We start from the raw sequence: 23,630 nt of genomic DNA on the forward strand, positions 1-23,630 counted from the left end.
GTTGTATGTACAAGATTTTACAATTTTATACAAGATCAGAAAATCAAAATTTCTCAAGTTTAACTTAATTTTTTATCTATGTTCACCGGCTATGTAGAGTTTAGGCCTCTTCTAACTAAATAGGTTTAGAGGACTAGAGTTTTGAGGGTGAAAGAAGTATTAAAAACTTAGAGTTTTTTTTGTAAATTTCGTTTTGAAGGAAAAAAAGATAAAGTCTTCATCTCATTTTATTCCTCTACAAAATTCAATTTACAAATAACCTATTATTGTCTTTTTACAAGTTTGTTTTTAGATGAGAAAAAAGACAAATAGAAGACTTATAATCATCTCATTCATATATATATATATATATATATTTCATCCCGCTCATACATATATTTTCATTCTATTAACCTAAAAAAATCAACTAACTAATAGATCCAAAAGAAAGATCATGCCCACCTTTTTAGCCCATTATGCTTTGTCCTAATATTGTGATTTGAGCATTTGATTATTTTTCAAATTCGGTATATATTAAAAAATTAAATTGATTTTTCTAGTTTGACTTTATAGTTTTTACTTCCATCTCTTGTTATTTTGTTGGCCTTGAGAAAGATTATCCTTTTTGATACTAAGAATATCTTTATATATATAAATAAGAAACTAATCCATTTTAAATATGTGATTATAACTTCTAATGAATTAATACTATATATTATTATTTTGTCTGTAGAAAACACAATCATAATATTAACTTTAACCCAACCAGAATTTAATTTTGTTATTATTGTTAACTAGTCATGGAGAAGAAACAGTGGGAGCAAGTTAGTAATTAATTGTTTTTTAGCACAAAAATTTAATCTTCATATAGTTAAAGGAGTGTTTTTTTTGTTTGCAACGTGTATCATCATAGTGGATGCAATCCTGTCTGAGTTAGGAATATCTACAGGTTATGAGAGACTAACTTTCTTAACAGATGTTTTTTTCATCCATAAAACTCAAATCCAAAATCTTACTAAAGGGAAATCAAACATATAACACTCATTTAACGACCATAGTTTAATTTTATGAAAATAAATAAATGGTCAAAATATAATAGTTCTATAAATCTTCATACCGTAGACCGGTCAGCAAAAAAACCAGAAAAAATGGCGGTAGCTCTTACACTCAGAAACAGAACCACTGCCTTCAATCTCCTAACTCGTTCCCTCAACTCACTCACACAACTCGGTGGCGCAACCACCACTTCAACTCGGTCTCTCGAAACCATAGCATACGAAGAACTCAAATCCAACCCCGACAAACCTCACACTTCAACCGCCGTAATCATCCATGGATTTCTCGGATCTGCCAGAAACTGGAGATCTTTCTCTCGCAACCTTCTCTCCACTCTCTCCGATTCCTCCGCCTCTTCGAATTGGAGGACGGTGATGTTGGATATGAGGAATCACGGGAGATCGGCGGAGAGGAAACTGAATCCGCCGCATGATTTGGATAATGCGGCGAAGGATTTGGCGGAATTGGTGAAGGAAGAAGGTTGGCGTTGGCCTGAGGTTGTTATAGGGCATTCGATGGGTGGAAAAGTGGCTCTACAATTTGCTCAGAGTTGTAGCCAAGGTCAATATGGAGATTCTGTTGTCTTGCCTAAACAGGTTTTTCTTCTTCATTATCACACTTTTCTCTTCTATTCTCTTATAATAGTTAGTTCTATTCAAATTTAATAGTGCTGGGTTTATACAAGTGTGAAATCTCACATTTGATATCAGGAGGAGTAGGAGTGAAAGAGTTTATAAGTTGAAAAGAACCCTGGAACCATTGCCTTAAGGTTTTGGTTCAAGATATGGTGTTTTGGCTCTTCACTCTTCTCGTGCCTAGTAATAATGGAACTCGCCGGTCATTGGAAGCTCGGTCCAACAAATAGTTCAATTAGTCAAAAACAATATTTCGAATTAATACTGGTCCATATCGACTTAAGTGTGTGTGGTAAAACATGTTATTTAGTATTCCTTTATGACTGTAAATCTGCAATTCTTGTGAAATGAGCATGAGCTGTATCCTGTCTTACTTGAGAGAATTGGGAGAGCAAATAAAAATTTAGGACAAATTTAAAGTTTAAGGTGCCTTTGTTTAAATAGTTTAATTGAGCACTTATTCAATAGACTAATTTGAAATAAGCTAAAAAAACATATTTTAACAAGCTTGTTGGCATAAGCTAAAATGAACTTATAGAAAGGTTGTAAACTATTTTCATAAGTTGTTATCATAAGCTAAAATATGCTCTTCCAAACCTCCCTAAGCTTGGTGCTCTTCTTCATTAAAAATGTGACAACTCATCAATAAAACCATAACATGTGTAACAGTTGTGTATTACACATGTTATATTTTGTTGGAAAACAAAACTACAAGTAATCAAGGAACTACACTTAAGTTATGTCCAATAAGTTATAGCAGGACCTCCCTTTATTTATGTAGGGTCCATAAACTTCGGTTCTGTATTTCTCATGTTAATTGGTTTTAACTTTTAAGAGTAACATTGCCAGCTAATACTTAACTTTTTATTTATATAAGAAACGATAGCTGTGCACATTATTGGATCTGCTGGCCTATTACGGGTTCTCACTCTGTTGGAATTTGCATTTTGAAATTTCCCTGTCCTTTCTGTACACTTTCTAAAACTTCAATCAGTGTGTTATACTGAAGTTACAGATTAAAAGAATTTAATCTACCTCCCATCAACATAGATCAATTTAATAAATAGATAGTCTGGCATGAAGAAGGAGACACTTAACTTGATTAACGTTGTTAACGGTTTAGAAATATCGTGTCTAACCAATCCAATCAAAAGTAAACGAAACCATAGTAAACTTGTTCTGCATGCCACCCAGGTATCCTCATGAATGAAATGGAATCAATTGATATAGTTGTGCGTTATTTTCAAATGTGGCAGATGAAGTCATATATATATATATATATATCTGCGTGGTCCAATCAATAATAGTTCAAGTTACACACTAGAGCACATTAAGCTTTAAGAAAGATACAATATCCAAAGTATAGTTTCCATTTTCTTCCCACTTCTCAGGTTTTCCATGATATTGTATTTTGATTTTTCAGTCATCATTTTTAGTAACATTTTAAATTGAATTATTTTTAGCACATGCCTAATGTCTCATGTCTGTTAATCGCTACATACAAGTGTCAAGTTTACTGCACTTAAGTATTTAATCACTTATTTCGCTTCCTGAGAGGGTGAACCTCGGTGCAACAATAAAGTTACTGCTTAGTGACTAAAAGGTCAGAAATTCATATCCTAAAAACAATCTCTCTTCTTAAAGGAATGCGGGGATAATGTTGCGTATATCTATCCACGATCCCACTCGGTGGGAGCCTTGTTCACCGGATTGCCCTTTTTTAATTCCACTTCTGGATAGTACAGTACCAGTTCATTGTTCATAAGAATTTTCTCCTTTTACCCATGCTGAAGAACAGATCTGGGTATTGGATTCTGTCCCTGGAGCGGTGAACAGCCAAAGTGATGAAGTTCGGAATGTTTTAGCGACCTTGCAAAGTTTACCTTCACAAATCCCATCTCGCAAGTGAGACTCTCTCTCCCTGAAGTTTTTATCTTCCATGTAGTAAGCTTGTCAATATGCCAGTAATCATTGTTAATATATTAAGGTGGAGGTGTAGGTTTTTAGCATGAAGTTGTATCCTGGTATATGTTGTTTCCATCAATCACATTTTTGGAGGACAAGAAATATGAGTACACACTAAACAATATGTAGGAATCTGTTTTTGCGCCTTCCTAAGAGTCATGCAGGCTTCGGAGCGAGAGTTTTTAATTTTTCATTTGTTTCATGTATACGATCTTCTTGTTAGTCTTTAATCTAAATGAAACTCATCTTGAAGTAATGACGTTGTGTGTGATTCATTGTGGAAGTTTACATAGTATAAATGAGATGTTTGAAGTAAGAAACTAAAGTTGTTATATCAGGAAAGAAAGCAGACATTTATAGGTTCTTTCTTCATTTTCTTTTGATCATTCTATGATCTGACTGATTATCTAATGTCTGCAATGAATTTCTAGAAGTCTAGATCAAATGACGTCTTCTTGGAATTGCGCTGCATTTACCATGTTACTATGGCCTATCATAATTTTACACTTCATTGCATCACAAATTATATGAATCTTCTCTGGTTGTACTTAAATGTACTTTGACCCTTATTTCAGGTGGCTTGTGAGTCATCTCATGGGTCTCGGTTACTCTAAGGCATTATCAGACTGGATAGGCACCAACCTTAAGAAAGATGGTAATCATGAGACATGGGTTTTTGATCTTCAAGCTGCAAAGGCGATGTTCGATTCTTACGGGTAAATGAATCACATTAACTTCTGTTGAATAAAAATGAATGTCTGATAAACAGTAAAATATATACCTCTTCAATATTTTTCTTTGGTTTTTTCTGTGATCTTCCCCAGTAACACAAAAGTAATAACCCTGAATGTTAAAATCCTGTAGGGAAAAGTCCTATTGGAATCTATTGGAGAACCCTCCCAAAGGTATGGAAATAGTTATTGTGCGTGCTGAAAAAAGTGACAGATGGGACGAAAATACAATTCAGCGGATCCAAAAACTTGCCAGTCAGGTAGGACCTGATTCTGTTGGAAAGGTTTCACTTAGTGTTCTTCCAAATGCTGGTCATTGGGTTCATGTGGACAACCCAAAAGGACTTCTTGAGATTGTGGCTCCCAAGATAGCATCCCTTTAGTTCATCTTTTAGTTGGACTAAGGGGTGTTAATCTATTCATGGTACAAAATTTGTTCTGTCCAGAGTATAAATTCTTAACAATAACCAGAAGAGGCTGGACAGTCCCATTGGTGTAAATTAGAAATTACATAATTAATTATCTCGGTGGTCTGGAATGAAATCTTCATTGACATTAGAGGCTATTTGTATTTTTTTTGAATGATCATAAAGAATATCTTGATAGAATATAGTTATTGTTCCTTCTTCAGTGCTTGAGCATTGCATGATGTTAAAAAGTTCCTATGGTGGGGATCAAGATCCTCTGTATTTTTTTGAATGCTGCACATTCTGCAGTTGGTTTGAGAAATAAATGACAAGAAGTTTATACTATTTTAGATGCAAATTAGTTTTCCTTTCATTTCTGAGTTTCACTCTCTCTAGAGTCTAGACTATATTTATAGTGTAAAACTGCTTGCCAAGGAAGTAATATATAAGAAGGTATCTAAAGCAAGCAATGTCTCCCACCTAAATCACTAAATGTCTCTCACCTAGTTGCTTAGTTTTTGGAATGAGGTCTCCTATTATTATATTATGCTTAAGTCTTAACAATAAATATTTTTATTGAGAAGTTGGGCTACAGAAACAGTGACATATGGGTTAAATTAAGTCAAATGTTGAACGAAGCTGCCAAAAGAGAAAAATGTGATCACTATGATAATGTCTAGAGAATGAAATTTGTTGTGGACATTGGTTCATAAAGGGGAGTATATAACAAGTCCCACATTTTGTAAAATGTAAGTTGAATGTGATATTTAAATAATGATACTTTCTTATCTATTTCTTATCTAATAAACTAATCTTTTGGATTATGCATTTAACTTGTAAAAGTTTCATTGTAATATTTTTAGAAGAGCTCTCTTATAAATTAAGATTGGCCATAATGATAAGAAAGATATCATCCCTAGCATTCTTATTCAATTAGTTATGTTATTTTTCTTCACATCTTTTTTAATCTTATGTCAAACTTGAGAATTTTACAATTTTTAAGTCGAGGTTACTAGAAATGTAAAAACATTCTTACTAACAAAAGTTTCCTCAGATTTTGTTAGAGAAAACATGTGCGGAAAATTCTTTTCTAATTGTGTTTTGGAAGCAAAAATATATTGGAAGCAAAAGAATTGTGTCTAATTACCACTTAGTGAAGATTATAAAACTAAAGTTAAGCAAACTATTCACATGCTCAAAAATTCACCAGAAAACATTTGTTTTATTTTTTTATGAATTTTCCAAACCAACATCAATTACACTATTATCCTGGTGATTCGGCCACATGGATCGAATAATGCTTTATTATAAATAATGTCGATTGACAAAACATTATTGTCTAAGTGCTTATAGTTTTTCTTGAATTTTCTTTTCCTTTAACATTAATTTCCAAGTCTTTATCAATTCTAAGTCTTTCGTTTTAAGAAATGTTTTGTATTTCCTATTTTCATTTTCAAAAAACAATTTTTATTTTCATGTTTTCATTTTCTAAAACACATATTTGTTATCTTCATTTTCATTTTCAAAACCACTCACTCTAACCTTCATAATTCATGACACTCTTGCAATTAATTCAATTCTAAATTTTAATCACTAAACTAATCAAACCAATAATTTCAACAAATATTATGTTATCAACATGTTGAACAACTTTAATTGTTGGAGTTAATCATTAGCTACCAAAAAGATGTGGGAAAGATCATAATAAACATTATGCAGTTGTAGATATATTCTCCAAAAAAACTAAAGTTAAAATAAAATACTAACATATAAGTGTTTATTATTTAACTAAGGTTACAATAACTTCAAGAGACACCAATTTTCATCCCAAAAACAAATATTATCATACCCATGGTCGAATTATTTCACCAATATCATATGAGAGGTAAATAAAAATTGTTATGTTGAGTGATAAAGAAATAAATTGTATTATGAATACGTGTGGTGGTATGGATGATGGACACGTTCATCGATTGAATTTTGGATTTTGTTAATTAGTTGATAGAGTAATTAAAAAATATACCCCCTTTACTTTGCATATTTTGATATTTAAGGGTATACACATGATTTAAGAAATTATTAAATATATAAAATTTTGATACAATTTGATTAAATTGTCAAATTTAATGCACATTGAAAACTAGATTAAAAAAGAAATGAAGAAAAAATGTGATGAAAGGATGAATAATAAATAAGGGTATAATTGAAAATTAAAATATAAATATCCATTGAGTTTCAAAAATATCAAAAAATTTGTAATAAAATGAAAAAATTAATACATCAAAAAAGTATCAAACTGATTGGAGCAAAAAAAGTTAAAATTTTCAAGAAAATGTAATTTCCTTATTATTGAAAATGACAATTTTTTCATTTTCAAAATTTCCAAAAATGAAGCTCATATTTTTTAAAATATAAAATAAAAGCAATAATACAAACACATTTTATCCAATAAAAACAGAAAATAACTAAAGCAAACACACTCTAAGTCTTTCCAAGAATCATAACATCTTTTTTTAATAGTATTTTTATTGAAACTCCAAGTATCTATTATTACCTATATAACAAAAAAATGTCTATCATGACATGTGTCAATCTCTCAAGTCCCTCATGGCATGTGTTAATCTCTGAATCAAAACCTTCCCTCCAAAACATGTCTATGTTAATCATATATACCTTTCAACATTGTATCTTCCCTTTTTATATATTGCACATTTTAATTCTAATGATTAATAGGCTCATTTGTTTTTATTATTTGAAGAAATTATATCTCACAAAAAAGAGGATTGAATCCCTTTTCACATGTGAATTACTTCTCCTTCCATTATCATTTCATATCTCCATCTTCTTCCCTTTCATTTCATATTTCTCTCATCTTCTCTTCAATGTCTACAATCCAATGTTTCATTCGTCAATTTTCATTTTGTTTAAACCTAATATGACGGCTTCTGTATTCCGCTACTCAATCTTCATCATTGTATATTTGTTCTTATTTTGTATATATGTTGTTTAAAGCAGTGTTATTGGGATCGGAGCCGACGATCTGACGGGTCCAACCGTTACCCGCCTGCATAGACGTTCCCATACACCCATAAAATCGGGATGCCATTCCAAACCGTGTTGGCTTGTGGAAAAATCGGTCCAACCGGGTTAGACCGGGTAAAACTGGAATAACCCGATTGGTTAAACCGGGCAACTATATGAAATAAAATAAAAATTAGAAACTAGGCCCTACACAGTACACACTTACCTTGCATTAGTAAAAAAGTAGAGAACTCAGTCTCAAATCTAGCCGCCACCCTTCACCGTCGCGTCTAAAACACATATTTGTTATCTTCATTTTCATTTTCAAAACCACTCACTCTAACCTTCATAATTCATGACACTCTTGCAATTAATTCAATTCTAAATTTTAATCACTAAACTAATCAAACCAATAATTTCAACAAATATTATGTTATCAACATGTTGAACAACTTTAATTGTTGGAGTTAATCATTAGCTACCAAAAAGATGTGGGAAAGATCATAATAAACATTATGCAGTTGTAGATATATTCTCCAAAAAAACTAAAGTTAAAATAAAATACTAACATATAAGTGTTTATTATTTAACTAAGGTTACAATAACTTCAAGAGACACCAATTTTCATCCCAAAAACAAATATTATCATACCCATGGTCGAATTATTTCACCAATATCATATGAGAGGTAAATAAAAATTGTTATGTTGAGTGATAAAGAAATAAATTGTATTATGAATACGTGTGGTGGTATGGATGATGGACACGTTCATCGATTGAATTTTGGATTTTGTTAATTAGTTGATAGAGTAATTAAAAAATATACCCCCTTTACTTTGCATATTTTGATATTTAAGGGTATACACATGATTTAAGAAATTATTAAATATATAAAATTTTGATACAATTTGATTAAATTGTCAAATTTAATGCACATTGAAAACTAGATTAAAAAAGAAATGAAGAAAAAATGTGATGAAAGGATGAATAATAAATAAGGGTATAATTGAAAATTAAAATATAAATATCCATTGAGTTTCAAAAATATCAAAAAATTTGTAATAAAATGAAAAAATTAATACATCAAAAAAGTATCAAACTGATTGGAGCAAAAAAAGTTAAAATTTTCAAGAAAATGTAATTTCCTTATTATTGAAAATGACAATTTTTTCATTTTCAAAATTTCCAAAAATGAAGCTCATATTTTTTAAAATATAAAATAAAAGCAATAATACAAACACATTTTATCCAATAAAAACAGAAAATAACTAAAGCAAACACACTCTAAGTCTTTCCAAGAATCATAACATCTTTTTTTAATAGTATTTTTATTGAAACTCCAAGTATCTATTATTACCTATATAACAAAAAAATGTCTATCATGACATGTGTCAATCTCTCAAGTCCCTCATGGCATGTGTTAATCTCTGAATCAAAACCTTCCCTCCAAAACATGTCTATGTTAATCATATATACCTTTCAACATTGTATCTTCCCTTTTTATATATTGCACATTTTAATTCTAATGATTAATAGGCTCATTTGTTTTTATTATTTGAAGAAATTATATCTCACAAAAAAGAGGATTGAATCCCTTTTCACATGTGAATTACTTCTCCTTCCATTATCATTTCATATCTCCATCTTCTTCCCTTTCATTTCATATTTCTCTCATCTTCTCTTCAATGTCTACAATCCAATGTTTCATTCGTCAATTTTCATTTTGTTTAAACCTAATATGACGGCTTCTGTATTCCGCTACTCAATCTTCATCATTGTATATTTGTTCTTATTTTGTATATATGTTGTTTAAAGCAGTGTTATTGGGATCGGAGCCGACGATCTGACGGGTCCAACCGTTACCCGCCTGCATAGACGTTCCCATACACCCATAAAATCGGGATGCCATTCCAAACCGTGTTGGCTTGTGGAAAAATCGGTCCAACCGGGTTAGACCGGGTAAAACTGGAATAACCCGATTGGTTAAACCGGGCAACTATATGAAATAAAATAAAAATTAGAAACTAGGCCCTACACAGTACACACTTACCTTGCATTAGTAAAAAAGTAGAGAACTCAGTCTCAAATCTAGCCGCCACCCTTCACCGTCGCGGTCTTCTTCTTCACCATTGTCGTCTTCATCCTACACCATCGTCATCTTCTTCACGTCGCCGTCTTCTTCTTCACTGTCATCTCATACTTCACGTTGATGTCTTCTTCCTTCACCTTCTAACTTTGTTGTCTTCTTCCTTCATCATCTGTAGGTTTTTCACCTTCTTCCTTCATTGTTTAGGTTCACCTTCTGCATCTCACTTTTAATAGGAAGCAGGAACATTACTTTAGGTTCACATTGTTGTTTAGGTTCATGTTCTTCCTTCACTGTTTAGGTTCACGTTGCTATTTTATCTTTTTTAGACTAAAACTTTGAACCATTAGTTTAGGTGGTTCACATTGCAGGAACATTAGTTTAGGTGGTCTTTAACTTTTTATTCAATTACTTTTTAGACTAAAACTTTGAACCATCTTATATTTTATTTGATTAATATAACATTATGATAAAGAAATATATAATTAAGAGGTTCCAGTTTTCAATTATTTCTGCAAACAAACATATATATGATTTGGAGTGGCAGTACATGTGAATTATTTAAATGCTTGCATGCTATAAAGAAATATATAATTCAGAGTGCTTAAGTTAAAAATGTCATAGCGTATTGTTTATGTTAATTTGGTAAATGATTATCATTTCAGATATATCATCATCTGCAAGTTCTCCAAATACAACTCAAGTAGTAACTCCGACTACTTAATCTGTTAGAGCAAAATCTGACCCAACATGAGACCATTGTCAATTAGTGCAAGATGTTGATGGAAAGAAAAGTATAAAATGTTTGTATTGTTCAAAGTGTTACAAGGGTGAAGGAATACATCGAATTAAACAACATCTTACTGAAGAAAAATGAGATGTTCTACCTTGTCTTTCAGTCCCTTTTGAAGTTAAACATCAATTAAAGGAACACTTGAATCAAGTTAGTGGTAGTAGAAAACGGGGAACTAATCAAATTCGAAGGGAAGAAGATTTAGATGAGGAAAATGTTACACAACTTGAAAGAAATGTGAATCCGCCAATACCAACTAAAGTCAAGGGTAAGACAAACACTTTGGGCTTTGCTCCAAGAACTACGGTAGGAGCTCAACCTTCAATTAGAATGGGCTTTTTAGGTAAGGATCCTATTCATAAGGCTCATTTAGCAGTTGCTCGATTCTTTTATGATTGTTGCATCTTGTTCAACTATTGAAATTTTGTTTACTATCAACCTATGATAGATGCAATTGCTACAATTGGTCCTGATTATAAAGGTCCTGTTATTATGCCATTAGATCTAATTTGTTGCATGAAATGAAGAAAAAGGTATGATGTTGTTAAAGATGCTAGAACACTTTGTAATTTGTTTATTGAGTTAGTTGAGTTTATCGGAGTAACCAATGTTGTACACTTGGTTACTGACAATGCCGCAAATTATAAAGCCGCATAGGCTATGTTAAGTGAGAAGTTTCCATCTATATTTTGATCTCCTTGTGGTGCACATTATTTAAATTTGATTATAGGAGACATTAGTAAAAATGGAGCATGTGAGTACCTTAGTTAAGATTTACGTGACAATTTGTTGTTTCAACTCATACAAGTGCTACAACTTTAATATTTATATTGTATTTAAACTAATACATATTTATATTTAACTAACAACTTGAGTTTTTTACTTAATTGTAATTTTAAATATATTTTTCAAAACCAACACGAAATCACACATGTACCATGGGTATACTGCTAGTTATTCAATTTGAAACCAAGGCCCAAATAGATTTTAGGGTCCAAATCCAATGTTATAGTATCCCATAGTTCATCTAAAACCCTAGAAACATTGAAGTATAAAAACACACCACAACGCAATCTTCACAGCAGCATCATCTCAAAAAAATGCAGATCTTCGTGAAAACCCTAACGGGTAAAACAATAACCCTAGAAGTTGAAAGCAGTGACACAATCGACAATGTGAAAGCCAAGATCCAAGATAAAGAAGGAGTTCCACCAGATCAACAACGTTTGATTTTCGCTGGTAAACAACTTGAAGATGGAAGAACCCTAGCTGATTACAATATTCAAAAGGAATCTACTCTTCATCTTGTTCTTAGGCTCCGTGGTGGAATTATTGAACCTTCATTGATGGCTTTGGCTCGAAAGTATAATCAAGATAAAACTATTTGCAGAAAGTATGGTTCTTTTTTCTTATTGTGTTATTTGTTTTTGATTTGTTATAATGGGACTATTACTTAGCCTTATTAGCTTTTTTTGAAGTGCTATTTTGGTTATACTTGGTCCCTATATTAATATCCATCTTTAACTTTGTCAACTGTGGTTTATTTTACTCGCAGTTGATTTTCTAAGTTGGTGCATTTTACATTTTAGGGTTTTAGATTCAGTGAGATATTTCACTTATGGTTTTGACTATCTTCCCCACACCTCACTTGGTGGGAGTATTCGGCTGTTTTGAATAACTGAAGTTTCTTTTTCCTTGTTTGTTAGATGCTATGCTCGTCTTCATCCAAGGGCTGTGAACTGCAGGAAGAAGAAGTGTGGCCATAGCAATCAGGTCAGTTTAGATAATTATGTTCATTCTTGTAAATTTTATCCTGTATACTTACTACTGTGCCAGGAGCTCAAAACATTGTTTTGTAACTTTTGCAGTTGAGGCCGAAGAAGAAGATCAAGTAAATTCTAGTTGATATTTTTATTTTTGTTTTTGATGTTGCATCGAAGACACTTTTGATTTACACACCGTTGCTGCTGATTTTAACTTTTGTTTTTGAGTAATGTGTAAACTGTTTTGTCCCTTACATTTTGTTAGTAATCAATCAATTATATTTGAATGATGACGTTATTCTTTGAGTAACGGGTTCTATGCCAAAATTACAAGAATGTTAAATTGCTTGAGATGAAAGTCCTTGCATTTTTAGTTTATTGTGGAATTGATTTTGCTTACACCCTGAACATTCTAGGATGTGAATGGTATAATTTTAACTATATGACTGGTACCAATGCTACTACTTTTTTCTGCAATGGGCAAAGGATTAAATTCTTGAATAGAAGAATCATTAAGTGGAGCTTAACTAATCTGTGTGGTGATTAAAAGTAAAGTAAACAAATATCTTAGTTTTAGTGATCAAGGTTATGATTTTAGTTATCACAATGAATAGTTTCCTTTGTGAGGAACTGGTGTCCTAGTTTAATGTCTCCTTTAATAGTACGTTCTGGGCAAGTAAGACACCAATGTTAGTGCCTATGGCAAATCCTTAGGTTTTGGTAAATATAAGATAATCATTATTCCAAATATATAGTTTGTACAGAAATATATTACAAAAGTGAAATTCAAGCGAACCTATGCATCAGTATGGATTATGTCCATCAAACTCATAAGCTGCAAAGTACAGGTTCTAGATGCCTATGGCAATCTCAGAAATACAAAGCTAAAATGGCTAGTAGTAATGTAGTTTATAAAGAAGCTTTTCAGGGTTTTTTTGGCTGCATAGACTACCTGTGTTGTTCATTGTATATCAGCTTTTCCCATGCTCCATGCTTGAAGGTTCTCCACTGTGATTGGCTCAGTGCCATTGTTGAACACAAACAAATGAGCTTCATTTCCTATAGCTAGGGCTGGATATACTCTAGACAAGATGTTTGTTTTCCCTCCTGCTCCAAAACTCTCCACTACAGAGTGATCGATCTGCCATATATTCAACATTAACAATTAGTGTAGTCATTTTAGATTGCATATTTATTATGTGAATAGTGAATGGAAGAAGGGTAAATGCACATACCAAACTCCTAAGGGGAATTTTACCAGTGGATAAATCCACATCTAGAAAACCAGCAAATGATGGTTTGTATAAATTGATCTTAATTGAGGAACTGTTCAGAAAAGAAAAGGGATTTCAATCAAGTGATGAGAGAAACATAAACTGGAAGTCCTAGTAAAATTCTTATATACACATAAAGTCCTTGTAAAAAAACCAGGCAGTGTTTGACCCATTTGAAAAAATGACAAAACTTAGATATTAGTTTATAGGCATATGGTGCTCTTCTACAATATGTCACAACTTATCTATGAAAGTTGAAAATATAAATTTGTAACAGTTCTAACAGACGTGACTTATTTATTTTCATTAAAACAGAAGCAACATTTTTTAAAACAACACATAAATGATTGTGTTGTGGGTTAATTAGATACAAACCTTGTTGCATCAGAGCACATGAGAACCACATGCTTGGTTGCAGCTTTGAAAATTCTAAAAAATACAGGAGTAAACTCCTGAAGATCTTGTGAAGCCAGAGTGAGAAGCCCAAAGGGTCCAACTCCACCTTGAAGCTTTGAACCCTTTTGGGCACAAAGATCCTGTGCATTCACCCAACTTGGATCAAATGCCTCTGCCTTGTCCAAGCTTGAAAATGAAAAGGTAGCTTCCACATCAGCCTGCAATGATATAATTATATCATATATTATCAAGAATTTAATATGTATGCATTGATAATATGAGTATCTTTTACTCTATCATCACATCTTCTATCATTCATATGTTAATCATTATTGTTTCTTAAACAAAAGTAATACAAATGAACGATGTATGACACAGAGTATTGCATAAATGTTAATCTCTATACTTCAAATCATTGGCATATTTAAGAAACTGACCTGAGGTGCAGTAATTCCTTTTACTTCAACATAATCTCCTTTATTAAGTTTTTGATTGTTCATCTTAACTTCTTTCCCCCTAAGATTGTTTAATTCTTCAATGGGCCATAAAACCAATTGTCTCTTAGATGGATCAAGCCAAATGGTCCTTGGAATTGCCTGAAGATTTTATCATAAACATACATATTTAATTTCCTACAACCAATTTAAGATGAATTGTTTGATACCATCTTTAAAACATAGAAATTAAATTAAAGGCATGCATAAGATACCTGAATTCCTGCCCATCCTTTATTAACATCATCTTCCTTGGAATCAGACTCATTTGCCCAACCCCACAAGATCCTTCTATTCTTGCTAGGATCAAAGAATGACTTTGAAGCATAAAAGTTACCATAATCATATCTAAGGCCATTCCAACCATCTTCTGAAGTGTTGTCAGGCACATATTTATCCATGTCAGGAGTATATGTTCCTAATGTATAGTAATCAAACCTGGTCATGTCAAGGCTATTCTTTAGGACATGCCTAACATTATTTCCCAACATACCTGTGTCCAACCCTTCTTTGCCTTCCAAGGCAACTGGGAAAAAATCAGGGCACTCCCACATACCAGTCTTTGGTTTTGAATGAATAGGGTGTTTTGCCTTAACCCACTTTATAAAGTCCTTGCTCTTATACAAATAGGAAATTCCTCTATGCTTCTTTCTACTACCAACCAACATCCTCCACTGTCCGTCCGTGCTCCACCATGCTGTTGTAGGATCACGAAAAGCACTACCGTTCACTCCTTGGTCAGCAATCACAATCGGGTTGATATCGTCAGGTTTTTTCCATTTTACGAGGAGTGGGTCGGATGGATCTTCAGGCTCAGCATAACATTGTACCTAATTTCGATAAGTAGCTTATAAAAATAGTTATGAAATTTTCATGCTTTTTATAACTTATCTCAATAAGTTTTGTTAGCGAAGTTTATGAAATTAAACTCCATTATACTTATTTTAGAATACTATTGAGTAAATACTTAACCTAATGTTTTCTAAGTTGAGTAATAAAATATGTAAATTGTTTTAGCATAAAATTTTGTTGAATAGACCATGTATATTTATATACCTGAGTGTTTTTATCATCGACAATTCCGGTGTAGAGGATCACTGGTCCTTTACCCGGGACCACGGTTGTCGATCCGGACCAACACCCGAACTTGTCAAAGGTTTTGGACGGGTAAATGGCATGCTCAAGTGCTTTCCAGTTGACAAGATCCTTTGATACCGAATGAGCCCACACAATGTTACCCCACACTGACCCGTTTGGGTTATATTGGTAAAAGAGATGGTAGTATCCATTGTAATAGATGGGACCTGTTTGGTTAAAATTTACCAACATAAGATGTTAAAATACAAATATGTATATGAATGGTATGTTAGTGAAAAGAAAAACATGAAAGTTTAATTCCACTCACCATTTGGATCTGCATGTGATTGATGTGTCCATTTATTATATTTGAGCAACATGGAAGGAATAGAAGCAAATAAAGTTAGCATAATATCATTCATCAATAGACTATGAAAAGTCAGAAAACATGTATACAAATATGAGTTTAATCGATGTGCATTATTTGACATAAAATATTTCACAAATGTAGGAGTTTAACATGGTTGATGCCGACGAAAGAAAAGTCCTAGCATTGGAGGCATGCATGCAGATATATATCATGAAGATATTACTACTCTTTTATTATACTCATTCACCCCATTGCAGTATTACTTATACAACATGGGAAAATATGCATGCACGCTATCAGAAAGATATACTAAATTATTGAACTTGTTACCAGAAAAATGTAAAAATATTGAAGAAAGTGATATGCGCAATAATACCAATTTTTATATATAGATAATAACCTAGGATTACTAGATTTACATTTTCCCTCATTATACATGATTGAGAACTCAAACGTTAAAAACAACTATGCATGTTTTAAAATCATAAAAACTACTAAAAATAGAAATAAATTGTTATCAAAATGCTAGGATCACATGTAAAAATTATATAAACGAGAAATTAAGAACATTCACAAACCGTTCATCCAATTCCTAGGAGGTTGAAAATGGTATGCAGTTCTGTGTTGATCGTTCACGGAAATCGCTGAAACAGATTGAAGATGTGGGTATATTTCATGAAACCCTTCAACTTCATTGTTTATTAGTATCACACTAAGGGAAAAGAAAAGCACTAAAAAAATGGTTAAGTAATTTTGGAAGCCCATTATTAGAATAATAAGTCAATAAACAGCATAAAATAAAACAAACAGGATTTGCGTGACCTTGTCTTATTTCAAAGGGAAAGAAAAAAAATGAATGGGAAAATAGAAAGTACGAAGAGTATGATGTATTCATTGGCATATTTATAGAGTTAGATTCAACTATTCAAAGGAGAGAGGTAAAGTTTAAAAAAAGAAGAAGAAAAAAATAATACTATTTTGGATAAACCCCAAAAATGTAGTAATTTTTGATTCATTGTTTGCGCGATTCCAATGGGAGTACTTGTTAGGCAAATTGATCATTATTAATTTAGTTACTATACATAATTAATGGTGATGAGTAGGGTTGGAAAAGAGTGTATATATATAGTATGTAAATATTAAGATTTTTTAATGTAGATAAATTGAAATTAGTTATCTTAACTTTATTAAAGGTTTTTAGTTTTCGTCTCCAAGAATATCTTAAAGCTTTATACTGATACATATTTGCCACATTTACTCAATGTGAGAATTTTAGGTTACATATGTAATCTTTAAATCTATTTATGGTAATTATTTTAATTAGGTTCTAGACACAATTGTCATAAAAATTATTGTGTAGATACCAAAAGTCTTATTTCTTTTATATGATGGACAAAATTGAAATATGAAAATGAAGTAACGTCACTTTTTATGGAAGGATATGCACTTCATAAATAAAGGGTTATTGTCCCAATTGTAGACCATATGAACCACAATAAACAATTAAGGCTAAAAGTGATCTACAATTGGAAGGTCAAAGAACATACATGTTTTACTATAAACATGCATTTAGATACAAATATAAATGATATGAAGTTGATTGGATATATGATGAAAGATGATATAAAGTTAATTCACCATATTCTCAATTAATACATTAAGATACGCTTCCAATCTAGTTATTTATATTATTTTTGATGATTTGAAATGAAAAACCTTGGCCATATATATGATGATAATATTCATCATCTTTAGCATGTATTACGTATCTTTAGGTATAAAGTCTCACACCCATCAATAAAGTTGTTCTGCCCTGATTTTCAGCTACACGACTTTATTAGAGTTGTCACTAAATTTTATGGTAAAAAATGTAGAAAATTTTACTAACCCCAATCATGTTGGGCTTTGGATTTTTGAGATCATGTTTGTGAGTCGGTTACAGGATATGGAAGGTGTTACACCCTACATGTCCACCTTGGGCGGTACCCCTCATTAAATTATGACTTTATTATATCTTTAAACTTATTTGGTTATTTAATTAATTATTTGGAAGGAAAATTTTACTTATTTTTTATTGTGTCTGACAAGATGAACTTTGATCCTACGTATTTCTATTATAGATAGGAAATCAAGGCTACATAGTTTTTTAAGTAGAAAAATGTTTGTTGGTTTAATACTTTAATTAGGGAATGAAGCAGCATAGCGCGACCATTCCGAATGATGAGTTGAGGGAAAGAATCCCCCATAATGACCATTCCCCAATCCTTTATATGGTTGATAAATTTTATTAATGAAAATATTTTTTTTTTATGTTTATGAAAAAAAAAGTTTTAATTAATTGTTAATTTAATTGAAAATGACTTATTTTGGATTTTGGGGAACTAATTGAGTGAAAAAGGTAGTGTAGGGTGACATCTCTAAGATGAGTTGAAAAGAAAGAAACCCCAAATATGACTTTCTCTCTATCTTTGATTAATTCCTAAATTTATTTTATTTTTGAAAAGTGCTTATAATAATGTTGTCATATTTTACTTATTTAAAAAATGTTCTAATTTTTGTTAATCATAATTCTAATTATTTACAAAGAAGAAAAAAAAGAATTTTTATGAGTTGCCAAATAATCACAATAAAAGTTGATTTTATTCAAGGATACACAAAGTGATTTTTTTTACCATTTAATCATTTATTGAATTATCTTTTTAGGAGATCATTAATTTTTACTAATTAATGAGTAATTACAAAAAAATCAATTGCTAAAATAAGCAAAAAAATAACTTATTAATTATTCATTGATGTAGCGAGATTCTTTTATTTAATGTTTACTCATTATCTTTAAAATTTTCGAATTTAGTATATATTTCCATAATTAGATTTTTATATGATATAATTAATGAATTGTTTATATGACATGCATTTTTAATATTACCATTATAGTACCCCAAAAAACAACTTGGAGCAAATAAAATAAAAGAAAACCTGATTGCAAATGAAAGTATATTCAAAGAAAATAGATTGTCTAGAATACACACACAAAATGTGTCTTTTCCTTGCCAAAGCATATGCTATTTTTTTCTGTGGATATGGTAATGAAGTAATGAAATTAAACCAACAAAGGTATGACAAAGAAATGAAATAATGAATAGTGATGTAAAAAATGACACACAACATACGTGAGACATCTAAATTTTTACACATGGTAGAGGTTTTGTTATAATGGGAGAAGAGGAATTAATGGTTGCAATAATGAGAAATAGACATGTAAAAAAAAAAGATAAATAATCAGGGGAGAGGAGAATAAATCTATGTTTAAATGATTTAAATTCGGATATAAGTAAACAAGATAAAATATTTTATATAGTATAACAAATTTTATATTATCAACAAGTTTTTCACACAAATAATGAATAATATACTAATCATACAAAAAATTACACAAACAATTATTTATGTCACTCTTCGATTTCCATTCAGCTATAACTATACCATCATCATAGATACATCTCTAACAAATTACTATTTTATTTTCTATAACTATCATACTAATGGGATTAAACACCAAATTACTTTCCAAAAAAAGTTCCCTTTGTCAACTTTGTCCTTAACTAAAAACTATTTGCAAAATAATTAATAAATACTTATTTGTCAACCAATTTTGAATGAATGTATGTATGATAATTCTATTCCACGTAGAACTTTCAAGATTTTTCTTGTGGCCATGTTTGTAAAAGCACTCACTTTCACAAGATTTGCGAAAAGATGGGTTGCTATTTTCAGAAGATATGGTAATGTTCTACAATACCATGAGTTGCTATTTTAATGAAATTTCGGAAAATTGCGAGTGATGTACAAAAAATCACGGTTAATGTAGAAACTCAAAAACTACAATCAGCCAAAACCTATAGATATACATATTTATTTTTAAATATTATTGAAATAAATGTAAAATATACCAATAAGTTATAATGTTAATAATTATTACAATATATTTATTTGAGATTTGACTATCGTCCTACTTTAACACCAATCGCAATTTAGGTTTTGTTTTTCTAAAATTATAATTGATTGAGAAGGAATATCTTTATATAATCTGAAATGTTAATAATTCTATTTATTTATTTCACGTGCAACTTTTGAAAAAAATAGTCTTATTATTTTTCCACTTCTATTTATTTATATCTTATGATATGTGACACTTTAGGTATTATGAGTAAACTGCGAAAATAATGGAACCGAACCAAATCACAAAATGTGATTCAGTTCAGTTTCGCGGATCGGTTCGGTTCTTTCTTTCAAAGAACCATTTATGGTTAGTTCAATTTATGGTTTTAGAAATATAGGAATTGTTGGAACCGAACAACAAATTAAAGAAATAGATACTAGAGAATGATGTTTTATTATTATTTAAATTCTTCAAACAATTTTTTAGCTTAAATTATAAATTTTTGTGTGAATTGTAGTGTTATATATGTTACTAAATTTTTATTAAGTTAATATTATATATATATATATATATATTATTAGTTACTAAATTGTTTCATTTTGTCTTGATGATTTAGAACATATTTTTCAACTTTTGTGGTATTGAATTTGAAACTATCATATATAATATATTGTTATACATGTATTGTTATATGTGTTAGTAATTGTACTAAGGTTATAAATATAACTATTATATATTTTTACTAATTGATATATATATTACTAATCCTTAATTGTATTGTTATATATGTTACTAATTGTGAACTGTATTATTATATGTAATTTTTTATCCATCAATTTTATAATTGTTATATATATTACCAACAAGCAATTATGAGTTTCAATTTTTTACACATTTATATATAATTCATAATTTTTTATAATAACAATAATAATGTTTTTTTTATAGATAAACAATATTTTTTGTAATACATTTTAAACTTTCAATTGATACAATTTTTTATTATAAAAAAGTAATTGAAAAAACCATAGAACCAAACCAAACCGAACCATTCAAAAGCAGTTCAGTTTGGCAATTACAGTTAAATTCGAGGTGAATTGAGTAGAACCAAACCATATATTTTTGTTTAGTTCTGTCACTAAAATGCACAAAAAAAAAAAAATCCAACCCAACTTCTACAGCCCTAGTGTTGTCCTTTGGATTATGGGCTATGATTCTAATGGGCCTTTGAACCCGGTAGTTTAATGGGCTTGTTACTTTTACATCGTCGAGAACCATAGTTAGGGTTTCAATCGAATTCGAGATTTTTGAACTCACGAATAACAAATCATCATCTTCTTCATTCTGCGTAATCGGATCATCTCTGATATCTTCACTATGAGTAGGTCAGGGCAGCCTCCGGATTTGAAGAAGTAAGAATCGCTTCCCACTTTTACTCTTGTTTCATTTTCTGCATTCATCATAATCGCTAATGTAGAATTATGTTTTTTTACGCTGTAGGTATATGGACAAGAAGCTTCAGAGTAAGTTTCATTCTTTTTATTATTTCTGTAATCTGGATGTTGCTATTGTTTTGTTTATTAATCTTGTTTTTGTTAACCAAAACTGAATTTGAGGACTTACCTTGCTGATTTTGTTTACATCTATTGAAAATTGTGAGCTAGTGTAGGAAAATGTATTTGTTAGTAGTGGGTATTTTTTTTATTTGGAACTGAAAATATTTTAGTAATAGGTATGTTTGTCTTTGGTTTTCATTCAATGTCTTTGGTAGCTCAAGCTTCTATGTTTTTACTGGATAATGGTTATCTCATATTAGGCTTAACCACTTAAGCTTTGAATTTATGCTTGAGAATATTTATGAGTATCATTACATTCATTACTTAGGTAGCCTTTGTTGTGTGGACAGAACAAGAGGGAACAATATAAAATAAAATCTTCCTCTTTGTTCTCTTAGGCTCTAACACTTTCAGTGAAGGCATAATGTTCTACCTATCAATCTATTGTGATGTTTTGCTCTATTTGTAGAATACACCAAAGCTGGGATTGTGTTTCTCGGTGTTGTGCTATGATTAATGTATTCTTCCAAAAATCACTACAATGAGTACAATCATCTTCCTCACATTTTTTTATTTGAACTTTTATGAATACACCAAACATAGAATAGGACCCATATCTTGTGCTTCGTTCTATGCTGACATGTCTACTGAGATTTACCTTATTGTGTCAAACAGTGATCAGGGATGTGTTGTGTCTGTTATTTTGTTTTTAATTCTGCTTGTCTGTTGTAGTTTTCATGCATCTATGCACGCATGGCTTAAACCTACCAGCTAATAGGGCTTCATGTCTGAAAACAAGCATTATGGAGGGAAATTATACTGAAATACTTGGTTTGTGAATGTCTTTGCAGTCAAGCTGAATGCAAATCGGATGATTGTGGGTACTCTCCGGGGTTTTGATCAGTTTATGAATTTAGTTGTTGACAACACTGTGGAAGTGAATGGCACTGAGAAAACTGATATAGGGATGGTGGTGAGTCCTAGTTCCTGACATTATCTTCTTAATTTCTATGCTCAAGATATAGCAGTTAAAGTTTGCTTCTTTTGTGGTAAAAATAAAAACATCTTAGAGTTTGCATATCGTTTTTAAGTTGATAAATTTACCCTAATTATTGCAGGTAATCAGAGGAAATAGTGTGGTCACCGTTGAGGCACTTGAACCGGTGAACAGGACATGACATATTTTCCGTAATCATTTATAAGTAAGTTTCCAGTGTTCAGCCCAGTGTGTACTTGAACAATTTAGCTATTGAGAACAAAATGTAATTGTGGACCTTAAGAGAGTCATGCTAGCCACTAACTTTTGCTTCCCTTTTCGAGCTTGTTTTTAGGGTGGCATACCTCTAGGGTACTAGTGGGATCCTTTGACTTGGCTAGTTAAAATGATGTTTATATTACCCTTTTTAGTAGAATTTATTCTCATCTTTTTCTGTTACTCTAAATGTGATGTTATTTGAGCTATATTATAGTTTAAACATGTTTTTGGTTAAGGAATCATATTTGTCATTGACATAATTTTTGGCTGTGGTTCATTTGAATGAGTGAAGATCTGTGGTCACTCATTCTTTTATTACCCAACGGGCAACAGATTAACACTGCTATTAAACAATCTCAAAATAAAGGGAAAGTATTTGTTACACTAATGTTTTCTTTGGTTTAGAGTTTAGTGTAGATGATGACTGATGAGAAGATAGAAAGAAAGAATGAGAGTGAAGTGAAAGAGGTGAGAAATATAGGAGAATTAGAGTTCGTCGGTTTAAGAGAGAAATAAAAGAGAAAGAGGTGTAATTTTTTGTTGAATGGATAGGTATATACCCCATTAGATTATCTTATTGGACTAATAAGGAAAATTCTTTCTAAATTTAATTTATTATTTTAAAAGCTAAGTCATTAGATTTATATTATTTAAACTCTTTTCAAATTAAAATGATAACTACATTTACAATAATGAGCAATTATTATCCATCTTCTCCCTAAAGTATATGTAATAGTGTGAAAACAACGTGTAGTTTGATCATTTTTTTGTAGTTTGATGTCTTCCTTCTTACTTTCTTCACACATGTGGAGAAAACAATTTGCACGGGATCC

The 23,630-nt window shown here is 31.1% G+C and overlaps 4 protein-coding genes across 5 annotated transcripts; 3 read left to right on the forward strand and 1 right to left on the reverse strand.

The window, feature by feature from the left end:
• Window positions 1,086-5,126, forward strand: LOC109334381 (protein ABHD11). 2 transcript variants are annotated; one of them, XM_019570131.1, is made up of 5 exons: window positions 1,086-1,631; window positions 3,469-3,575; window positions 4,211-4,351; window positions 4,500-4,787; window positions 4,820-5,126. In XM_019570131.1, the coding sequence occupies exons 1-4, from the start codon at window positions 1,128-1,130 to the stop codon at window positions 4,747-4,749; spliced, it is 1,002 nt and encodes a 333-aa protein (XP_019425676.1). In that variant the 5' UTR covers window positions 1,086-1,127; the 3' UTR covers window positions 4,750-4,787; window positions 4,820-5,126. The 2 variants fall into 2 exon arrangements, with proteins under 2 accessions (XP_019425676.1, XP_019425675.1); XM_019570130.1 differs by having other exon boundaries at window positions 4,500-5,126.
• LOC109333810 (ubiquitin-60S ribosomal protein L40-like) lies at window positions 11,718-12,735 on the forward strand. The gene is made up of 3 exons (XM_019569384.1): window positions 11,718-12,065; window positions 12,379-12,445; window positions 12,541-12,735. The coding sequence occupies exons 1-3, from the start codon at window positions 11,773-11,775 to the stop codon at window positions 12,565-12,567; spliced, it is 387 nt and encodes a 128-aa protein (XP_019424929.1). The 5' UTR covers window positions 11,718-11,772; the 3' UTR covers window positions 12,568-12,735.
• LOC109333737 (beta-fructofuranosidase, insoluble isoenzyme 1-like) lies at window positions 13,155-16,879 on the reverse strand. The gene is made up of 8 exons (XM_019569299.1): window positions 16,625-16,879; window positions 16,005-16,013; window positions 15,656-15,903; window positions 14,815-15,429; window positions 14,543-14,701; window positions 14,085-14,323; window positions 13,671-13,761; window positions 13,155-13,576 (listed from the first exon to the last, which is right to left on the reverse strand). Exons 1-8 carry the CDS (start codon window positions 16,809-16,811, stop codon window positions 13,397-13,399), a joined length of 1,728 nt encoding a protein of 575 aa, XP_019424844.1. The 5' UTR covers window positions 16,812-16,879; the 3' UTR covers window positions 13,155-13,396.
• LOC109334271 (probable small nuclear ribonucleoprotein G) lies at window positions 21,252-23,085 on the forward strand. The gene is made up of 4 exons (XM_019569942.1): window positions 21,252-21,398; window positions 21,487-21,509; window positions 22,394-22,515; window positions 22,661-23,085. The coding sequence occupies exons 1-4, from the start codon at window positions 21,364-21,366 to the stop codon at window positions 22,718-22,720; spliced, it is 240 nt and encodes a 79-aa protein (XP_019425487.1). The 5' UTR covers window positions 21,252-21,363; the 3' UTR covers window positions 22,721-23,085.

The sequence above is a fragment of the Lupinus angustifolius genome, chromosome LG19 (genome assembly GCF_001865875.1).
Source record: "Lupinus angustifolius cultivar Tanjil chromosome LG19, LupAngTanjil_v1.0, whole genome shotgun sequence".
In the NCBI taxonomy this organism is placed as follows: domain Eukaryota; kingdom Viridiplantae; phylum Streptophyta; class Magnoliopsida; order Fabales; family Fabaceae; genus Lupinus; species Lupinus angustifolius.